General features: G+C 43.5%; 1 protein-coding gene across 5 annotated transcripts in view; it reads right to left on the bottom strand.

Annotated features, from left to right (window-relative positions):
* The window catches only part of Nbea (neurobeachin), a 539067-nt gene that overhangs the window by 15996 nt on the left and 506602 nt on the right, over nucleotides 1–16469 (bottom strand). For 4 of the 5 annotated variants that reach the window (XM_021158784.3, XM_085835883.1, XM_085835884.1 and 1 more), the window contains 3 exons: nucleotides 5773–5862; nucleotides 3323–3515; nucleotides 1912–1983 (listed from right to left, as the gene is read on the bottom strand). In XM_021158784.3, coding sequence (XP_021014443.1) covers nucleotides 1912–1983; nucleotides 3323–3515; nucleotides 5773–5862 — 355 coding nt within the window. The remainder of the gene's footprint in view (nucleotides 1–1911; nucleotides 1984–3322; nucleotides 3516–5772; nucleotides 5863–16469) is intronic. The other variant, XM_029475178.2, reaches the window with a different exon arrangement.

The raw sequence follows: 16469 nt of genomic DNA, 5'->3' as shown, positions 1-16469 counted from the left end.
GAAACTTCAGTTCTTCCATCGTCAATAAGAACAGATAGGGAATCCACGATAATGAATTTAAAGCATCAAAAGGCTTCAGTTCTATTCATGTATGTATGGTGCAGTTCATTAGTGTCCACGACGAACCAGGCGGAGGTGAACCTCACACACAATGCAACACTGTCTCAGCGCTTGCTCCATCTGTCACTTCCCGCACACATTTCAATCCATGTGGAACGCTGGCAGAGAGCTGCTGCGTGACGTGGGAAGCCCACAGGGAGCTTCAGGTCAGTAGCTTTAAAGACCTGGGTTGTCAACAAACACAAGGCCTTTGCAGCACGGCTGGCAGGGGAGGAGACCAATAAAAGAGATGGGAAAGCGATTGGGGGAGAGAGACAGGCAAAGGATCAGTGTGCAGCCCTGGGAGCACATCTGAATATAGCCAAGAACTCAGAGACATCTATGATTTCCCCAGTGCCTGTCTGGATGCCAGCCTGTCCCTTACTCTGTACCATCCTTTCAGGCAAAATCCCTTCCTGAATTCTTAAACAGGAAGTGCAGATGTGGAAGGTCATTGCCACCAGGCCCTGAAGCCAACTAAATCACAGCAGTGCTATGTGTAGGTATCTACTAAAGCTAGGAAATAATTTCCTAGTTAAGGTAAGCAGTAAGAGGGAACTGATAGTTAGAAACATTGTTAAGGGGAGAGCAAACCAAAGGTGCTGGACTGCTGGAAAGCTGTTGAAAACCCGCCGACCTGTGCCTGGTCACAGAGAACACAGCCAGCCTGGTGCCTGGACACCAAGAGCAGAGACGACTGTCCCCCTGTCACACACTAGCTACTATTTCATTGTCAAGAGTCTGGTGGACAGAGGAACAACAAGTATAGACTCAGAAATATTCTTAATCCCAAACCTTATATCCTTGCAAGGTATGTAAATGCTATCTTGTTGGGGGTGAGAAAAAGTCAATACCAGTCTGTTAGATCAAAATAAAACCTGGATCAAGTGAAGAACAGAATTATCACTGCTTATACATAACTGAACCACTTTTTTAATAGTGTTTCAAAGTTTCTTTTAGTTTACTTTCCTAAGTGATTCCACAAGCTAGGAGAATAAGCATCATCAAAGACCACCTCACAAATACTAAAACAAGGGGCAAAGAATGCCGTGGACCACATGAACCTAAGTGGTTGTAGCTTAGACGTTTGCAATTCAGGTGTCTTTACTTTAAAAAACAAGTTCAGCCCATTTTATAGAAGGTGCTTTTCAGTATTAATTTCCATCATCAATTTCTTTGAATCACTTTTACCTTAAATAATATGGAATTATTAAGAATATTTTAGGCCCAAAGGACACTGTAGATATTTGTTTAATTTTCAACTTACAGGACCCCCTAAAACATCCAGAAAATGCCGTTTGATAGCAAAGCATTCCTGGATGCATGTGGAAGTTGGCAAAGACCTTTGTGGCAATTTGATGTCATTTTTATGTTGCTGTTGTAATGTATCACTCCACTGTACTCTGAGACAAACGAAGAAATGAGAACTCAGAGACAGCTGAGGTTTTAAAACGCATCTTTGTTAGCTGCAGTGGTTTCGATGAACAATGAATGCCATAGGCTCAGTCATTTGAATACCTGGTCCCCAGTTGGTGGCACTGTTTGTGAAGGTTAGGGAACCTCTAGGAACCTTGGTGGAGGAAGCACATTAGTGGACACTGGCTTTGAGGATTAATAGCCTTTCTTCATTTCCTGTCTGCCCTCTCTGCTTTGCGTCTGACTGAAGGCGCGACTCCTCGGCTTGTCTGGCTGCCTGCTACTATGCTTCCGAGTCATGAGGGGCTCTCCCTCTAGAAGCATAGGACAAAACAGGCTCTTTCTTCTCTTGTTCATGGTGTTTCATCACAGAAAATAGTGGATATATTAGCATACCGATTAATGGGTCCATCTCAATGGGAAGATGGTGTGCTTGGTCCAAGGAGTATCCCGGGGCTCCTCTGAGGCCTGAAGAAGTAAGCATAGAATACTGCTATGAGATTATTTGAGAAGCAGTTCCTAACAAGGGGTGTTTTATGATGCTTACATAAAATGTGCATTTGTTTAAAATCCAGGCTGCCGTAATTCCATCGTGTGACTTGGAATGAAGTTTTAATAGAGTCCTAAAGAGTCGCAATAGCAGGGACTTGAGGTTTTTCCTTGAGACGTAACAAGCAAGCAGAGTGGTGAGAGTGGATGAGCAGAGCCTCCCAGCGTTTCTTACAAAGCAACCAGTGGGCCTGGAGTGCAAGACAGGGCTGGCCTCCTATGGCAGGGGGCCAGATAAGAGCTGGACTCTCCTACATGAAGCCTTTCCCAATGACTAGTCAACTCAAGATATAAGTTGAAGCATACCTAAACTTTCACCCACTAAAGCTGCTTCCAGGACTGACATCTGGGGTCTGACCGAGCTCATCTGTCATATCTTCACATGTGGTTATAACATAAGTGTACATAATATTTTTTAACAATTTAATAATTGAGCCCTTTATAGTTCTTTTTCTTAATGAAAAACATTCCTAGAGGCCAAGGCCCCATGAACAATGAAGTCTTATTTTCCCATAAGATGTCTGCTGTACACTCCTGGCCAGCAGAAGCTGCGCCACCCCCTGTTGATAATATCACCAATAACCATAAACTAGGGCCAGCCGCATAAAACTCATGGAGGGAAAGTGGGTATAAATCACTGCCCCTTTCAGGGTGAGGTAGGTATTAGTGGAATACAAGATCCAGGTTAAATCAGCAGGGCTCATCTTTTCAGTCCTGGAGACAGTGCAAGTCCTGGGGCTTTGCAGGAAGCCTGAAGTGGTGAACCAGGCCAACTAAATCATTTGGGTACATGCACGTCTGTTCTGGTTAAATAAGGATCAGTATGTCTAAATGTTTGTGATGACATTATATCACTTCAAGATGTTTGGGCTGGAGTTCTCAGGGATGAGTGTGGAACAAACACATGTGAAATCACTGGACAATTTAGTGTTTGCCTTTTCTCACAGACCAGGCCCCACAAAGCTAGGGATGCTATTTGTCTGTATCCTGCTGAGTTCCAAAAGACGACTTGACACATAATGGGCATTCAAATATTTGCTAAACAAACTAATGGTGGTAAAGGGGGATGGCTTGAAGTTCTTGTTTACAAAATCCAGACAAACTTGCTCTGTTTGGAAACCTGCAGAGGTGCAGTGGAAGGCCAGTGCTGAGCCCAAGGCACTGCCTGGGCTGTAGAAGTGGGCAGGCTGCACCGACACAAGAGCTCCCCAACACTGTCTTTGCCTTAGCTCTGTAGCTAGTGCTGAGACCCACGTACCGACTGTGTTGTGCCACCTGTTCACTGCAAACAGTCGGCTGCAGGTCACTGTCACCACTGCAGGGATGGTCAGGTGGGGCAGGGTGTTGGCAGCCACGTGAGTCACAGGAGAGTTGGATGGAAACTTCAGCACCATGATCACATCCTGCTGCATCTGATCTTTGAACATGAGTGGGCTCTGTGGAAGGAAACACTGTTGAGTAGAAAGGGAAGAGACAGAAGGAAACAGAAAGGACAACTTGGTTAGTGGAAGGTCTGGGGCTAGGAGGTGCAGACAGACAAGGCTAGTGCGATAACAGGCAGGGGCTCCATGCCATTGGAACTGTCTCGCTGGCCAGGCACCCCAGAGAGAGCAGCTTCACCTGAAGAAGGCATAGAGAAAAGAGAACAGAGACTCTGAAGTCACTGAGGCAGTATGCTCTGTTGCTAAGAGTCAGTCTCAGTTTGTATATATGGTCAGACTGCCACGTGTACAGTTAGCTCACAGAAATAGCCACAAGATGCATCATAATTGCTATGGGAAGTTAAAAAAAATCAGTTTGAGGGAAAATTAGTTAATCTGTGGCTGATGTTGTTAGCATGAAATATAAAGTGATTTGGCTGGTAACTGTCATCTTTATTGGGCTAACCTAGAGCCACAGTATAAACAATCAAAGCACAACCTCGGCAGAGTACCTGGTACTCTGGCCAGTGTCTGGGCTCCGGAGCTGACTTACTATTTAGGGCTTGTGCCTTCTCTCTCTTATAGGTTCAGTTTACTGAGGGCCAGCGCCTTTTTGGGCTTTTCTTCTTAAACGTCTAGCAGATGAGGTGATAGCAGATACTACAAGCAGTACAGAGCACTATAAACTCATTATACAAAACATAAAATAAGGATGCTGGAAATAATTACCACTTCCCTTCCCTACACATCTGAGCATTTTTCCTATGGATCATTTTCTTTTTGCCAGCTCCATGTCAATTTGGTGTCTGATAATTCCTTGTAGGAAGACAATGAGTTCTAACTGGGCATTCCCCCAAGACAGTCATCATCATCATCATCATCATCATCATCATCATCATTGTCATCATCATTGTCATCATCAAAAGCAGAGAAAAGTAAGTAAAGCGGATTAAACCTCCCCCACTAGGCCATTTCATACAAGAAGGGGTAAGAACCTGGCCCTCTAAGACCATATATCTGTTTGCACCATAGCTGGAAGCCATCTGGGGACTTTTTTCTACTTTGTTACACAGAATGACCAAGTGCAATCAAGGACAGCCACTGTGCCTACAGGGATGAAACTATGTGGTTGGTTGCTGCAGAGGGGTTTAAAGCAAGTGTGTAGCTCTGTTTCCCCGGGTGTGGGTTGCCTGCTTCTTGGTGGTATGGAGAACACACCTGACACTGTACCTCATGCCTTAGTCATCTGACACATGGAGGGATCAGAGATATGTTAAGTAAATGAAAAACATAAACATTCTTTCTGTCAGAGAAATGTACGCTTACAGGGTTGCCACACACCCACTGCCATCCTATCTCAGAGCTCTTCACCCCACTGAGGGGACAGACAGGCATGTCTTCAAGATGGTGGATACACATAGATCATCTGAGAATTCATTTGCAACTGTTTCTGTCTTGAAACATTTGTTGAAGTATTATAAAAAACAAACAAACAAACTAGGGAGACATCATTAAAAAATACATTAAAAGTATATCAGCCTTCATAGAATTAAATACAAAGAGGGAATGCTTGCTATGTGCTGATAAACTAAAAAGGGACTGCTTTGTTATGAGAATGGACCTTTAAATTTTAGAATAAAGCATGCAATTCTTTCCTTGAAAAGTAGGTCTAAAGGTCTAACTTGATCAGCTCTTGATGAGACCAGCTAGCATCGACTGGAGGCTTACATCATAGGGCTGGCCTAACGAAGGTTCAGACGCAGGCCTTGGGATCTCAGTGCAGGGATGAGTAAACCCCACAACTCACAGCTATAGAGTGCTCATCCCCAGTCACTTACTAACTAGTGGCAGAAACAGAGTTTGGCCCATATCTGACTTTGGAGCCCTTACTTGAGACTAGTTTGTTTTGTCCCACAGCCTCTGCAGGAGCCACAAACTGCCTTTGGAATCTATCACGTGTTTCTCTGAAAATGAACTGCTCTTCTGTTGGCTTGTGTTTATACTTCCTGCTTTACAGATCTAATTTAACTGGGGGGGGGCAGTGTGTACCCTTAAAGGCTTATGGAGAAGTAAACGCTGCTTTTGTAAGCCCAAGACTGGGCTCGCTTAATAAGCAGGACTGAAGAGTAGAAATCACACTTCCTTCTAGCATACCCTTGAGCTTCCAAGTCAACAGATAAACTGGGAAGCCTCTGAAAACAGTCCTGAAATACCCTGAAATACCATTTTGTTTGATTTATACCTGGACACAAAGGAAAGAAAAACCCCTCCAAGGTTGCTGCCTTACCAGATGCATGGCTGAACTCCTAGGCGGATGCGGCTCAATGAGCAACTGAGATGGCGTCTGTCCAAAGTTCTGTATCTGTGCTTCCATGGCCTGTAGGGCAAGGAGGGTGACTGTCATAATCAATACGTGTCAAAAGAGAGGTCAGCACACTTTTGACAATGCAAGTGGAGCTCAAGTTAGCCATAAAAAGAGTCCAGAAAATTCCAGGAGTGCTCTTTTCTCAGGGCCCAGAACTCTGCAAGTGTTTGTTAGTATTTGTGGACAAGCTTCACTTCTTCTAACCATGCTTCAGTTAAGCACAGCACTGCTGTCATCGTCAGAAGCTGGGGTTAAACACAGAAATGATAATCTGTGCATCCATGCATGCAGTTAAAAACCAAAGAACACCTTAGCACTAAATACCACACAGGTACCTTAATAAAGTCCTTTGTAAGAAGGAACGTATGGGGGTCTCTAATGAAATAAGCTTCTGGAATCTTCATGGGAAAGAGAATTAGACACAATGACTACCACTGACATAAAAATGAAAATTATGCATTTCAGTCAACACAGAGGGCAACCCGAGGTCTGAACACCAAGGCTTTGTTGTTGCAATAAAAGAGAGCAACACTTTCAATACAAAAACACAGTTCAGCTTGCTATGTGCTTTAAGAGGGATTCTGGGATATTACTTTAAGCTATGAATGAATTTCTCTCAGTTTCCCTCATGTAAACTTTCACAAAGATTCACTAAAAATGAAAGAATTCTTTGAGTATCCTGAGACATATAAATATTTTTAGAAAAGCCTGTGCAGACATGAATGCTAAAATGGTATGGGTCCCATTGAATAGAACTAATTTCTATCTCAAACTGTCTGGATTATACAATATAACATGTGCATGCCCGTATGCCTGTATATGTGCATCTGTGTGTTTAGAGACCTAAGTATTTCTTCAATTCATAAGTTTTATAGGTAAAATATTTCAACATATTAAATTAGACTAATAAGATTTTTTTCCTGAGATATTGTAAATGTGTAATTTAAGTCAACAAGGAGAAGCACAATATTTACTACCATCATTACTCTATTACCATGCTAGTTTCCCCTACAATCATGTGCAATTTGGTGCACATAAAAGTGAAATAGGAAGCCTACTGCTGAGCATGGAAGGAGCGCAGGTATGCTGTAGATGGCTCTTGACACAGCGCTACGGCTAGTTGCATCTCCATCTACAATTCTCATTTACAAAGTACTTCAATTTAACCATCTGTCCTCCTATACCGCATTTCAACAAAGTGTTTATCAGTAAAAAATGTGAACTTACAAATTTATTAGCAATATTAAACATGAATGGATCATTATCCACCATATTTTAACAAGTGCATAAAAGGGGCTTTGGTTCATTTATTTGCAGTGACAATGAGATGAATTATTAAATCTCCTTAAGTGCTGTCCAGTTTTAATGTAACATTTATTTTCATGATGTCCATTCAAATGCAAAGTGTGACTATTTAGCTAAATTGTATTCATGTAGGTACCACCACACTGTGTCTGCCCATTGCAAGATTTATGGTTATAAAAGCGGAGAAGAGACCATTTCTAGTTGGCTTCACATTATTACAATAACTCTTGAGAATTATTTGTGAAGAAAAGCAGTGCTTTTGCTGTTTAAAGCTGCCTTGGCCAGCAAACGCCCACTATCAGCTAAGGTCTTTCTAGATGGGGCCTGTACTTCTATTCCCCCAGGAAAAAGGACTGCATGGGGGCGAGAGGCTGGGGCTACCATCACACATACCTGAACATCAGTCACTGTCCTGAACTTAAGGAACCCAACACTCACTGAACTAAGAGACAGCAAGAATTTCCCACTTACTCTAACCTTGTTTCTCAAACAGAAATATTAAAGTTATAGTAAAAAATGTCAGGATACTGGCATAATTTCCAGAAATTTCTTGTCTAGTGCTCTTTGGTAATCCCTTTGGGCTGAGACAGAGTGTTCAAGCGCCATGTTTCTCTTTGGGGACGATGCTTTCTTTCTTGTGAATTGTATCAGATGGTCTTGTGCAGCAAAGGATTGTGTTCTAGAATTTATCTATAATGGAATGGACCTGTGTCTGTGCTTTCAAAACATTCCTTCCCTTCTGAATTAAAAAATTTCAGCACTTACTGATGTCAGAAAGGCAGGCCTGCCTCCTCTAGGTTCCAGCTTTGGTCACTGCCAGACAATGGCCAGCGAGCCTGCTGCCCCTCCTTCTTCTTCTGCACCTCTTCCCCAAGCCCTTTTAAGGGAGTCATTGGTGTCTCCTTGCTGAACAGACAGGTACTGGACTAGGAGACCAGCCTACTGTGATGGAGGGCCCATCACACAACTTAGGAATCTGTGATTGAGGCGCTGCCCTGAGAGATCCACTCCATGCAGGAGGAAGTCCTCCACTGATGTTGTCCTTGGGCTGGGACTTGACACATCATCACCAGCTTTCCCCATACTTTCAGAGTACAGTTTCTCCCTTTGCCATGGAAGTGCATCCATGACTATGTCTGTTTGCTCAGACTAACTCTGTAGGTCAGGACTGTGGCTCAGTCTTCCCAACATCTGCTGACTATAACAGTGGAGCACTAGTGGAGTAATCTGGGCCAAGCTGAAAAGAGAAAGTGCACGGACATGGGTAGAGAAGACACAGGGGCCCATTATTTACAAGAGTTCAGTGCCACTGCAGCAATTAGGCTGACAAACATATAAATGCTTAGTCAACACCCACACTGCCCTCAGGAAGTCCTCAGGAAATCAGAAATGCACATGAGTGCACACAGCAGGGAGGACTGTGGTGGAAACAAGGCCAGACTGCATGTTTCACTTCCTTCATTTCTGTCTGGTTGTTCTAGATGCTGGGATTTGTGAATGAATGTCTTCAGTCTTGGCAGTATTAATATTCAGGAAGATGAGTCAGAGAGATGGCATAAAACTAACCTTTGGAAATGAGCCTGTCAACCCCACTTCCTTTACTAAGAAGCTATCCAGAATTAGAAGGTGTTAGGAAATGAGTTTGTCAACTCAGTTTCCTTCACTGAGAAGTTACCCATTATTAGAAGCTGTACACCTGAGAGTCAAGGAAGTCTAGCAAGTGTCCCTGTGAGAAGCACGGTCCACACAGGGAAAAGGTGCAGCACTTGATTCTTTTAAAAAACAAAGGAGCTTATCAAGCCTTCTTGTTCTACAAACTTCAAAGGACACAGGGTGTGAGCCTCTTCAGGCATCTGAATGGCCAGGCCCCAGACTACCCTGAGACCCTCCAACCACCAGGCTCCACCTACACTCTAATAGTCTAAAAGCCCAAACTCACCCCCTTCTCCAGATGCAGGTGACCAAGCTCCGCTCCAAAACTCAAGCTCAGGACTTGAAAACCCAACAATCCCTGATCTTGAAATTGCACCAATTCCTGGGCTCATCCCACGCTCAGGATTTGTAATCCCACCAATCCCCACCCTAGAAAACTGTGTCCCTAAGAAACCCTGTATAGTCTCCCTCCCAGGTCTTCGTTGCTTTGTGCCCAAGCAAAGGCAGCCACCCTCTGTGTTTTCCCCAGTAAATCTCTTGTATGAAGTTTGTTGTCCCATGTGACTTTGTGGTATTCTTTGGCTCCTGACTGCCAGGATTCCTTTCCCCTCGGTGCTGTAACACTTGCAGTGGGAAACCTGTACTCTCAAAGCTATAACACTTACACAGGATCCTTGGTGGACAATGGTTTTGTTGGTGATATCAAAACGGGTTGGTTGGCTTGGTCTTAGAAAGCAGCACTGCTTAATCAGGTTTGTGATCTCTAAATTGGAATCCTAGATTTTGAAATGATATTAGTTATTGTTATATCAGTTATGCACTGATATGAGTAGGCCACACTTGCATTGATGTGCATGTTGAAATCAGAGGATGACTTGAGATGGATCTTTCTAGCACGTGGGACCTGGGGAGTCAAGCTTAGCGCATCAGGCTCAGTGGCTGTCTCCTTTATCTGCTGAGTCTTCTTGCTGGCCCAGAGCTCGGAGATCTCAGCACACTTATGCAAATCACATTCAGGGCTCCAGCAAGACAAAGACAGAGTAAACACAGGTTTTCTCCTTATCTAGATGAAGACTTGGGAATGGAACCTGACGTTTTCTTATCTCGACCTTTGGTGACAGTAATGTGAGCACGTGCATGAGCAACTTTCTATCTCTCCTTAGCTAACTGTCTCAAATCACACCTCATCCATAAAGCTAATCACTATTTCTATGCTTATTAGTATCAATATCTTCTTCTCTGACATTTCTAGAAACTGAATGATAAGGAGAACATTTTACTTGTGTGCCCTATGTGGATCGACACAGTGTCTGTGATATCCATTCCTCTTTCAGTCAGTATTCATTTCAATGTCCGGCAGTGTCCCATTATCAGCTCAGCACAACTTAGAGACCTGTTAGCTTCTGGTTTTAGAACTAGTTGCACATTTGTGATGGAGGGAGGCAGGTACCACTGGATTAACATGTTGATATGGTGGTAGGCAGCATTATCATCGGATGTGCATCACTATATGGTGGTAAGCAACTATTACCGTTGAATGTGCACCTGGATATGGGGCAGTTGCTATGGACAGAATGCACACATGTGCTCCAAACTGTGGTATTGACTTGTGTATTTATGTTTATGAACCTAGAATGTAATGGTCACTGCTATAAATGAGGAAGGCATTTGGATTTGTGTGGTCGGTAGGGTATTTACGTACTATAGCTACTACATGCCAGAGCTCATTCTCTTACCAGCTGATTACAAGTAGGAAGACCACTTCGGTTTTCTACTGTGAACTCTTTAGATAGAAATACAAGTTCAAGATGGCTTCTAACAACCTACAATTTTTCTATAGTGATTCTGAACCAGTTTTGTATTATTACCCTGCAGAATATTCACTAGTCAATCATGAAATGCTTAGCACCTGTCTCTCTCTAGAGTCTGTCACAATGCAGGTGTGTTCAACCCCACAGGGAGATTTGAGACTTAAGATTCTGCAGAGGTAGGCAGGCAAGGGCACAGAAATGTGCTGTGTGCTGTGCAAGGTGTGCAACAAATAAGATGGCCACAGGTGACTTTTGAATTTCACACACAGATGACCTCTGGTCTTACCTGCTTAGCTGGACTATAAAACTCCCCATAGAGAGAGAACTCAGAAGAGCCACTTTCTCAGTTGTCCTCTGTCTTGCCAGGCTCTTATCTGTAAACCACCCTGGCACCCACCAATCATATTACAGTTAGTCACATCTTCAACCAGGCCCCCTTTCTTACTGGTTTTCAAGGCTCTCTCTAAATGTGTCTTCCCCATTAGTCAAGGCTGTTGCCCATTTAGAGGCAAGTGAGAGAGAATCGGCCTCAGTTCCCAAGAAGCATCACACTGTAGAATTCCTGAGTTAAGGAGCTGTCCTGCATGCATGCAGAGGCCCCTGTATGGCAGCTATGGTGCAGCACAGTCCTCTCACAGTCTGTGGGCACCTTGCTTAACTGCTTTCTTCCCTCTCTGCCTCCCTTCTAACAGAGTTCCTCCTCTGTGAATACCCTGATACTAACTCATCAGAAGAGGAGATACACACATAGGTTGAATAAGTTTGTGTGTTACACGTGTGTGTTGAACCTGAGCCTGGCCAGAGGAAAGACTTCACAGACAGGATCAAAGTCAAAACCTAGGAGGCTTGTAGCAGACCCTTGCTGTGCAATGGATGATAACAGGTTAACTTTGTTCTACTCATAATGTAGGTAAATTTAACATGGATATTCTTTCCTAGAATCCTTAAAACTAGTTTTTTCTTCCTCCTTCCTTTCTTATTCTTTTTTCTCCTACCTTTCTGTGGTTGACCTGGTCCTCCCATTAAACAAACTGCTATCTTCTTCATCAGATCAGCTATTCCTGCTAGCAAGCATCAACCAGGCTCTCTGACTATGAATAGTGACATTCTCTTAAGGAAGGAGAGGAGTGGGAAAGGTCACTGGATCAACACCTGAGTCGCCAGCTTCTCCTCCCCAGCCATTTATATGTAATTCTAGCCGATTTTATGCAGCCCACTGGAGGTGTGTACACCTTGAAGTACAAGAGTGTATAGTCTGAGGGAAGGTTAATGACAGGGGTTCCTTCTGTGTGGCCATGGATGAACCTATCATCTATGATGGACATGGACACTCCAATGCGGCTGCTTCAGGGCCACCAACTCTATTCAGTTTTCAAAAAGATTTAAAAAAATAGTAAATGTGGTTGTTAGAGAACACAGAAAAACCTCTGACCATTGTATCTAGTATCGTGCTAGCCTCACTGCTACAGTGGCTCTAACACTGAAGAGCTGCTGCGGCGGCAACTTCAATGTTTATGGACATGGCAAATATGACAGCTGCATCACTTGTCCCTTCTGCCTGTAATTCTGCCTACATCCCATAGAACATTAGGAAACAATGCGCCTGTGAGGAGCGATAGAAAGAAAGATGACGTGATGGTGGGGTGCATGGTACCTGACAAGCTTTGCTTCTGCTTTATTGCTGTGATAAACAAGACCACATAAAGCATTACTTTTTAATGCTAGAAAACCAAGAACGAAGTAAATCAAGAAAATAATATATGTACTCTATCATTTATTGCTTTTAAACATTAAACTATATAAAAAATTAAAATGCTGTTTTATTGTCAACTGTTTCTAGTTCCTCAGAGAAACCACAAGCAGAAATATGTTTTTTTTAATATTGATTTAATAATCACTTACATTAAGACTAAAAAAAACTCTATTCTGGCAAAATTATTGAATATATAAGCAACCTATCTTCTAGCTCCAGTTAACAAAACCTATTTCCATTGGCTTGGAAGGCCGGGCTATCCCAGGCTTGCGGGAGCAGCTTGGGTTTATTGTTACCTGTCTCAGTTTTTAGTTCACATCTCTGAGTGTGGGAGAGGACTCCAGAGCACCACCCCTCCCTGGAATGATCAACTGTAATGATGTTACATAAGTGACTTAATAGATGTCTATTCTGACAGAAAATCTTTCATCCGGAATATTTCCTTTTTTATAATTAGTCCAGTTCTACTGCTGGCAAGCTCTCCCAGATTCTGTACTTGAAGTGTACATGTTTGTGACTCCAAGGAACAAAGCAAGGATTTTAATGAAGCCGGTAGTGGCTGACCTGCCTTGGATGTCTAAAATATAGTTTTAGCTGGTAGTAACATTTCCTAGGGGATGTGCTGTGTTAGACCCCTTTCTTCTCTGGCTCTGTCCCACAGGCCTCTGCAGATCTAGTACTAAGGTCCTTGCTCTTAGTCTCCCTGACTCTCCGCTACAGTGGAGAGCCTAGCTCAGTACCGGAGACAGGAGGCTGAGGTGCTTCCTATGGGCCAATCCTTGCCTTGCCGGGTGTTGGATTCCACAGTGGCTAGGCTAGGCAATTCTGCCTCAGATCACAGTCCATGCTGGAGAACACATCTCTTGCCATCTTTCTTCTAACATTTAGCCCTCTTCCCCTGGGCCTGCCTGGGTATGGCAGCCTCCCTTCAAGTGTTTTCCTTTCTCTTCCTGGTCCTCTATATCCTGCCCACTCCTCTGTAACAAGGACTGTTACTAAACTCTATTACTTCTTAAGGCAATTTTAGATGCAAATAAAACTTGGTTTATTATTTTAGCCATTTTACGTGAAATTGTGCAGTCTTCAATGCAATCAATGCCCAGAGATCCTTAAGTCTGTATCCGCTGACAAGACCCCACCCCTCCCCTCTGGCAAATGCTGGTTTGCTTTCTCCTCTGTGACAGTGACTGCTCCAGACCTCTCTTCTAAGTGGAGTATTTGTATGTGGGGGTGAGGGTGGAGGTGGTGTGTCTGTTAGTTTTGGTTCTGTTTTGCTCTGCATTGTTGACCAAATTATTTTACTTAGCATAGTGTCCCCAAGGTCCATCCATGTGGCTGAGTGTGGCACATTTAAAGGAGTTTTCGGTGCTCCTTTGACAGGCCATGTGCTGAGATGGAGGAGCCTGAGACAGAGATGCAAGAGAGATTACTATGAAGGTGTAACAGATGAGTGCTGCTCACCGATGCCGATCACCGTTCACAACATGCCGGGGTAGGAAAGACTGCAATCAAAGTGTACTCAACCAAGATCCATTTTATTGAGGGTGTGGAAGACCTTCCGGGATAGGGGTGCGGGGCCTGGTATGAGCTGTGGGAGTTCGGGGTCTCCTGCAGCCTGTACCCACTGACTCCAGAAAGAGGCCATCTTCTAAGAAGGCACTTTGCTCACGTTAGTACTTGTTTCTCAAAGACAACTGAACCCACTAGGGCACAACCCAATGCAGCCAGGGCTAAATCCTATCATACCTGCCCTGGCTGAACTGCTTTCTGTGAAACGCCTTCCAGGAGACAGTGGGAAGGAGAGAAAGAAGCAGTGAGAGGGGACAGGTATGCAGGTGGCAGTCTTGTAAAGTAGAATGTCTGACCAGGGAAGAAAGTTACTGAAAAATAGATAACCTGCTCCAGGTTTGTCTTGATGTAGAGCTGTGACACAACATTCCAAAATGAAGCAAGTATCATTATCAAGCCAAAGGCAGATTCAAAATATCACAGCATTAATTCAGCAGGATAAAATGTCCTCTGATATTTACATAAATGAAAACAATAATTTAGAAAGACTACATTGAGACTTCAAACGACTTTAAATCTGGCCATTATCAATGTGTCTGAGACTGTGAGTCCTGAACACACAACTGAGACAACTGAGTGAGATCCACCTTCACAAAGGGAGGCAGATGACAGTGTAACACCACCAAGCTCTCTGCTGATGGGAGACGGGGAGGCAAGTGCCTTCCAGACAGTTCCTTTACAAACAGCAGGGTGCCATCTTCACTGTTCTGAATGTGGATATTATGAAAGCCTTTGCTGATAATTTCTGAATCAGTAATTAGCATTTCCCAATAGCACACAATGAAAATAACACAAAGAGGGAAGAAAGATCTAATTGACATATCTGAGGCTGATTGGCTGTACCACGTGTTTTTGTGGGGGAAGATAAACAAACAAACAAACAAACAAACCAAAACAGACTAGCTAAGTATACCATAAAGATACAACAAGAAAAGAGGAGCCCGAATTAAAAGTTAGCTAAGCACAAGTCAATATGTGCTGTTAATTTCTTTGATAGTAACATCTACATTCAAAGTTTATTAAACAAATCTGCCAGGTCAGCCTCACTGCTGTAGATATGGAACACAGGGTTTGGGGGGTCATGGTATTTTTCTTCCTCTCGCCCTAACTCTGAAGAACACCTAACGTCTACTTGCTCTTCACTAGTCAAAATGTAAGCGTGTTCTTGTGTTTAATTTGGATTTTGAACTTGTTAAATATTTCATCAACGTAAAGACGCATATCAAGGTGGTTTTGGAGATTGCTACCAGCCATCGAGCTTCTTGCTCATTTCCCTGAAAAGCTGTTTAGGAGAGCAACCCTAACAATGAGGCACCATGGCTCTGTGCTCTAGCTCACTGAGGTAGCTCGTTCATGGATCACCAACAGGAGACTGAACCGACTAACATCCTAGGGGATCAAAGCAACACCCCTCATTGACACCCCGGTTATATCAAAGGAAGACATCAGGGTGCAGGGAGGAAAGGGCTGATAGGCAGGCGCACAGCAAGGTGAGCAGAGGAGCCAGGGCCATCCCGTGCTGGCAAGGTCTTTCATTTACATGAGCAGGAAATGAAAAGTGAGTTGATTTTTTTCCCTTATGAACTTTACAAGCTCATCTCTCTGGGAAAGTCAGCAGCAGCTGTTTTGGATACAGACACATCTGTCTTGCTGGTTCTTGACAGCCCTATCATGTTCGTGCTCTGTAGTAGCAAGGAACATTTCAGCAAGAAAATGAAGTGATGCTGAAGTGATGTAGCCTACCTCCTGTGGGCATGCTCTCCTCAGAGTGCATGCAGAGAGCAGCTCTGTTACCCGTGGCAGATCAAAGGAGAGATCAAAGCAGAGCTTGCCTAAGTAAAGGCAGCTAGAAAATGGCAAGTTCTTGTGATTGCTGGTAAATATTAAAATGTATTGAATATTTTAAAATGCAGAATTGATGAGCATATCTGTAAATATATAAACCCTGCATGGTCCATACGTTCTAGGTGCCAGCCACACAGCACTACTTGGCAGGCTTAGGTGTCTACCTCTCATCACGGGGAGGTCATTTAAATCATTTTTCTTTTTGGTGAAGTTTGGAATAGGTATGATGACACGTTTTATGTCAGTTCAGAGCTTAGCACTCTTAGTCATTTGTCTGGCATGAGTGAGCTTAAAGCTTCTACTGATTGGACTTCCTCTTCTCGCTCAGGCGCAACTTCAACACCAGTGCAGTACCAAGGCTAACTTACTTCTTGAAATGCAATGACAGTGAGCACGTGGCTGGAGAGACACTCAGCAGTTAAGAGCACTGGCTACTCTAGCAGAGGACCTGGGTTTGTTTTGCAGCTCCTACAGGGAGGCTCACAACTTCCTATAACTCCAGGTTCAGGGAAATCGCATTCCCTCTGCTGGTCTCCATGGGCACTGCAGGCTTGCAGTGCACATATCAACAATGCAGAAACATAAATTCGAATAATATTTTAAGAAAACTAAATTATTGACATCAAAAATTATAAGTACAAATAATACTTAAGGACAAATATTAGCTTAGAACAAGACATACA

This window comes from Mus caroli, unplaced genomic scaffold, assembly GCF_978045245.1.
Source record: "Mus caroli unplaced genomic scaffold, Mus_caroli_1 scaffold_3, whole genome shotgun sequence".
Taxonomy (NCBI): Eukaryota; Metazoa; Chordata; class Mammalia; order Rodentia; family Muridae; genus Mus; species Mus caroli.
This window is presented reverse-complemented; position numbering and strand designations above follow the sequence as displayed.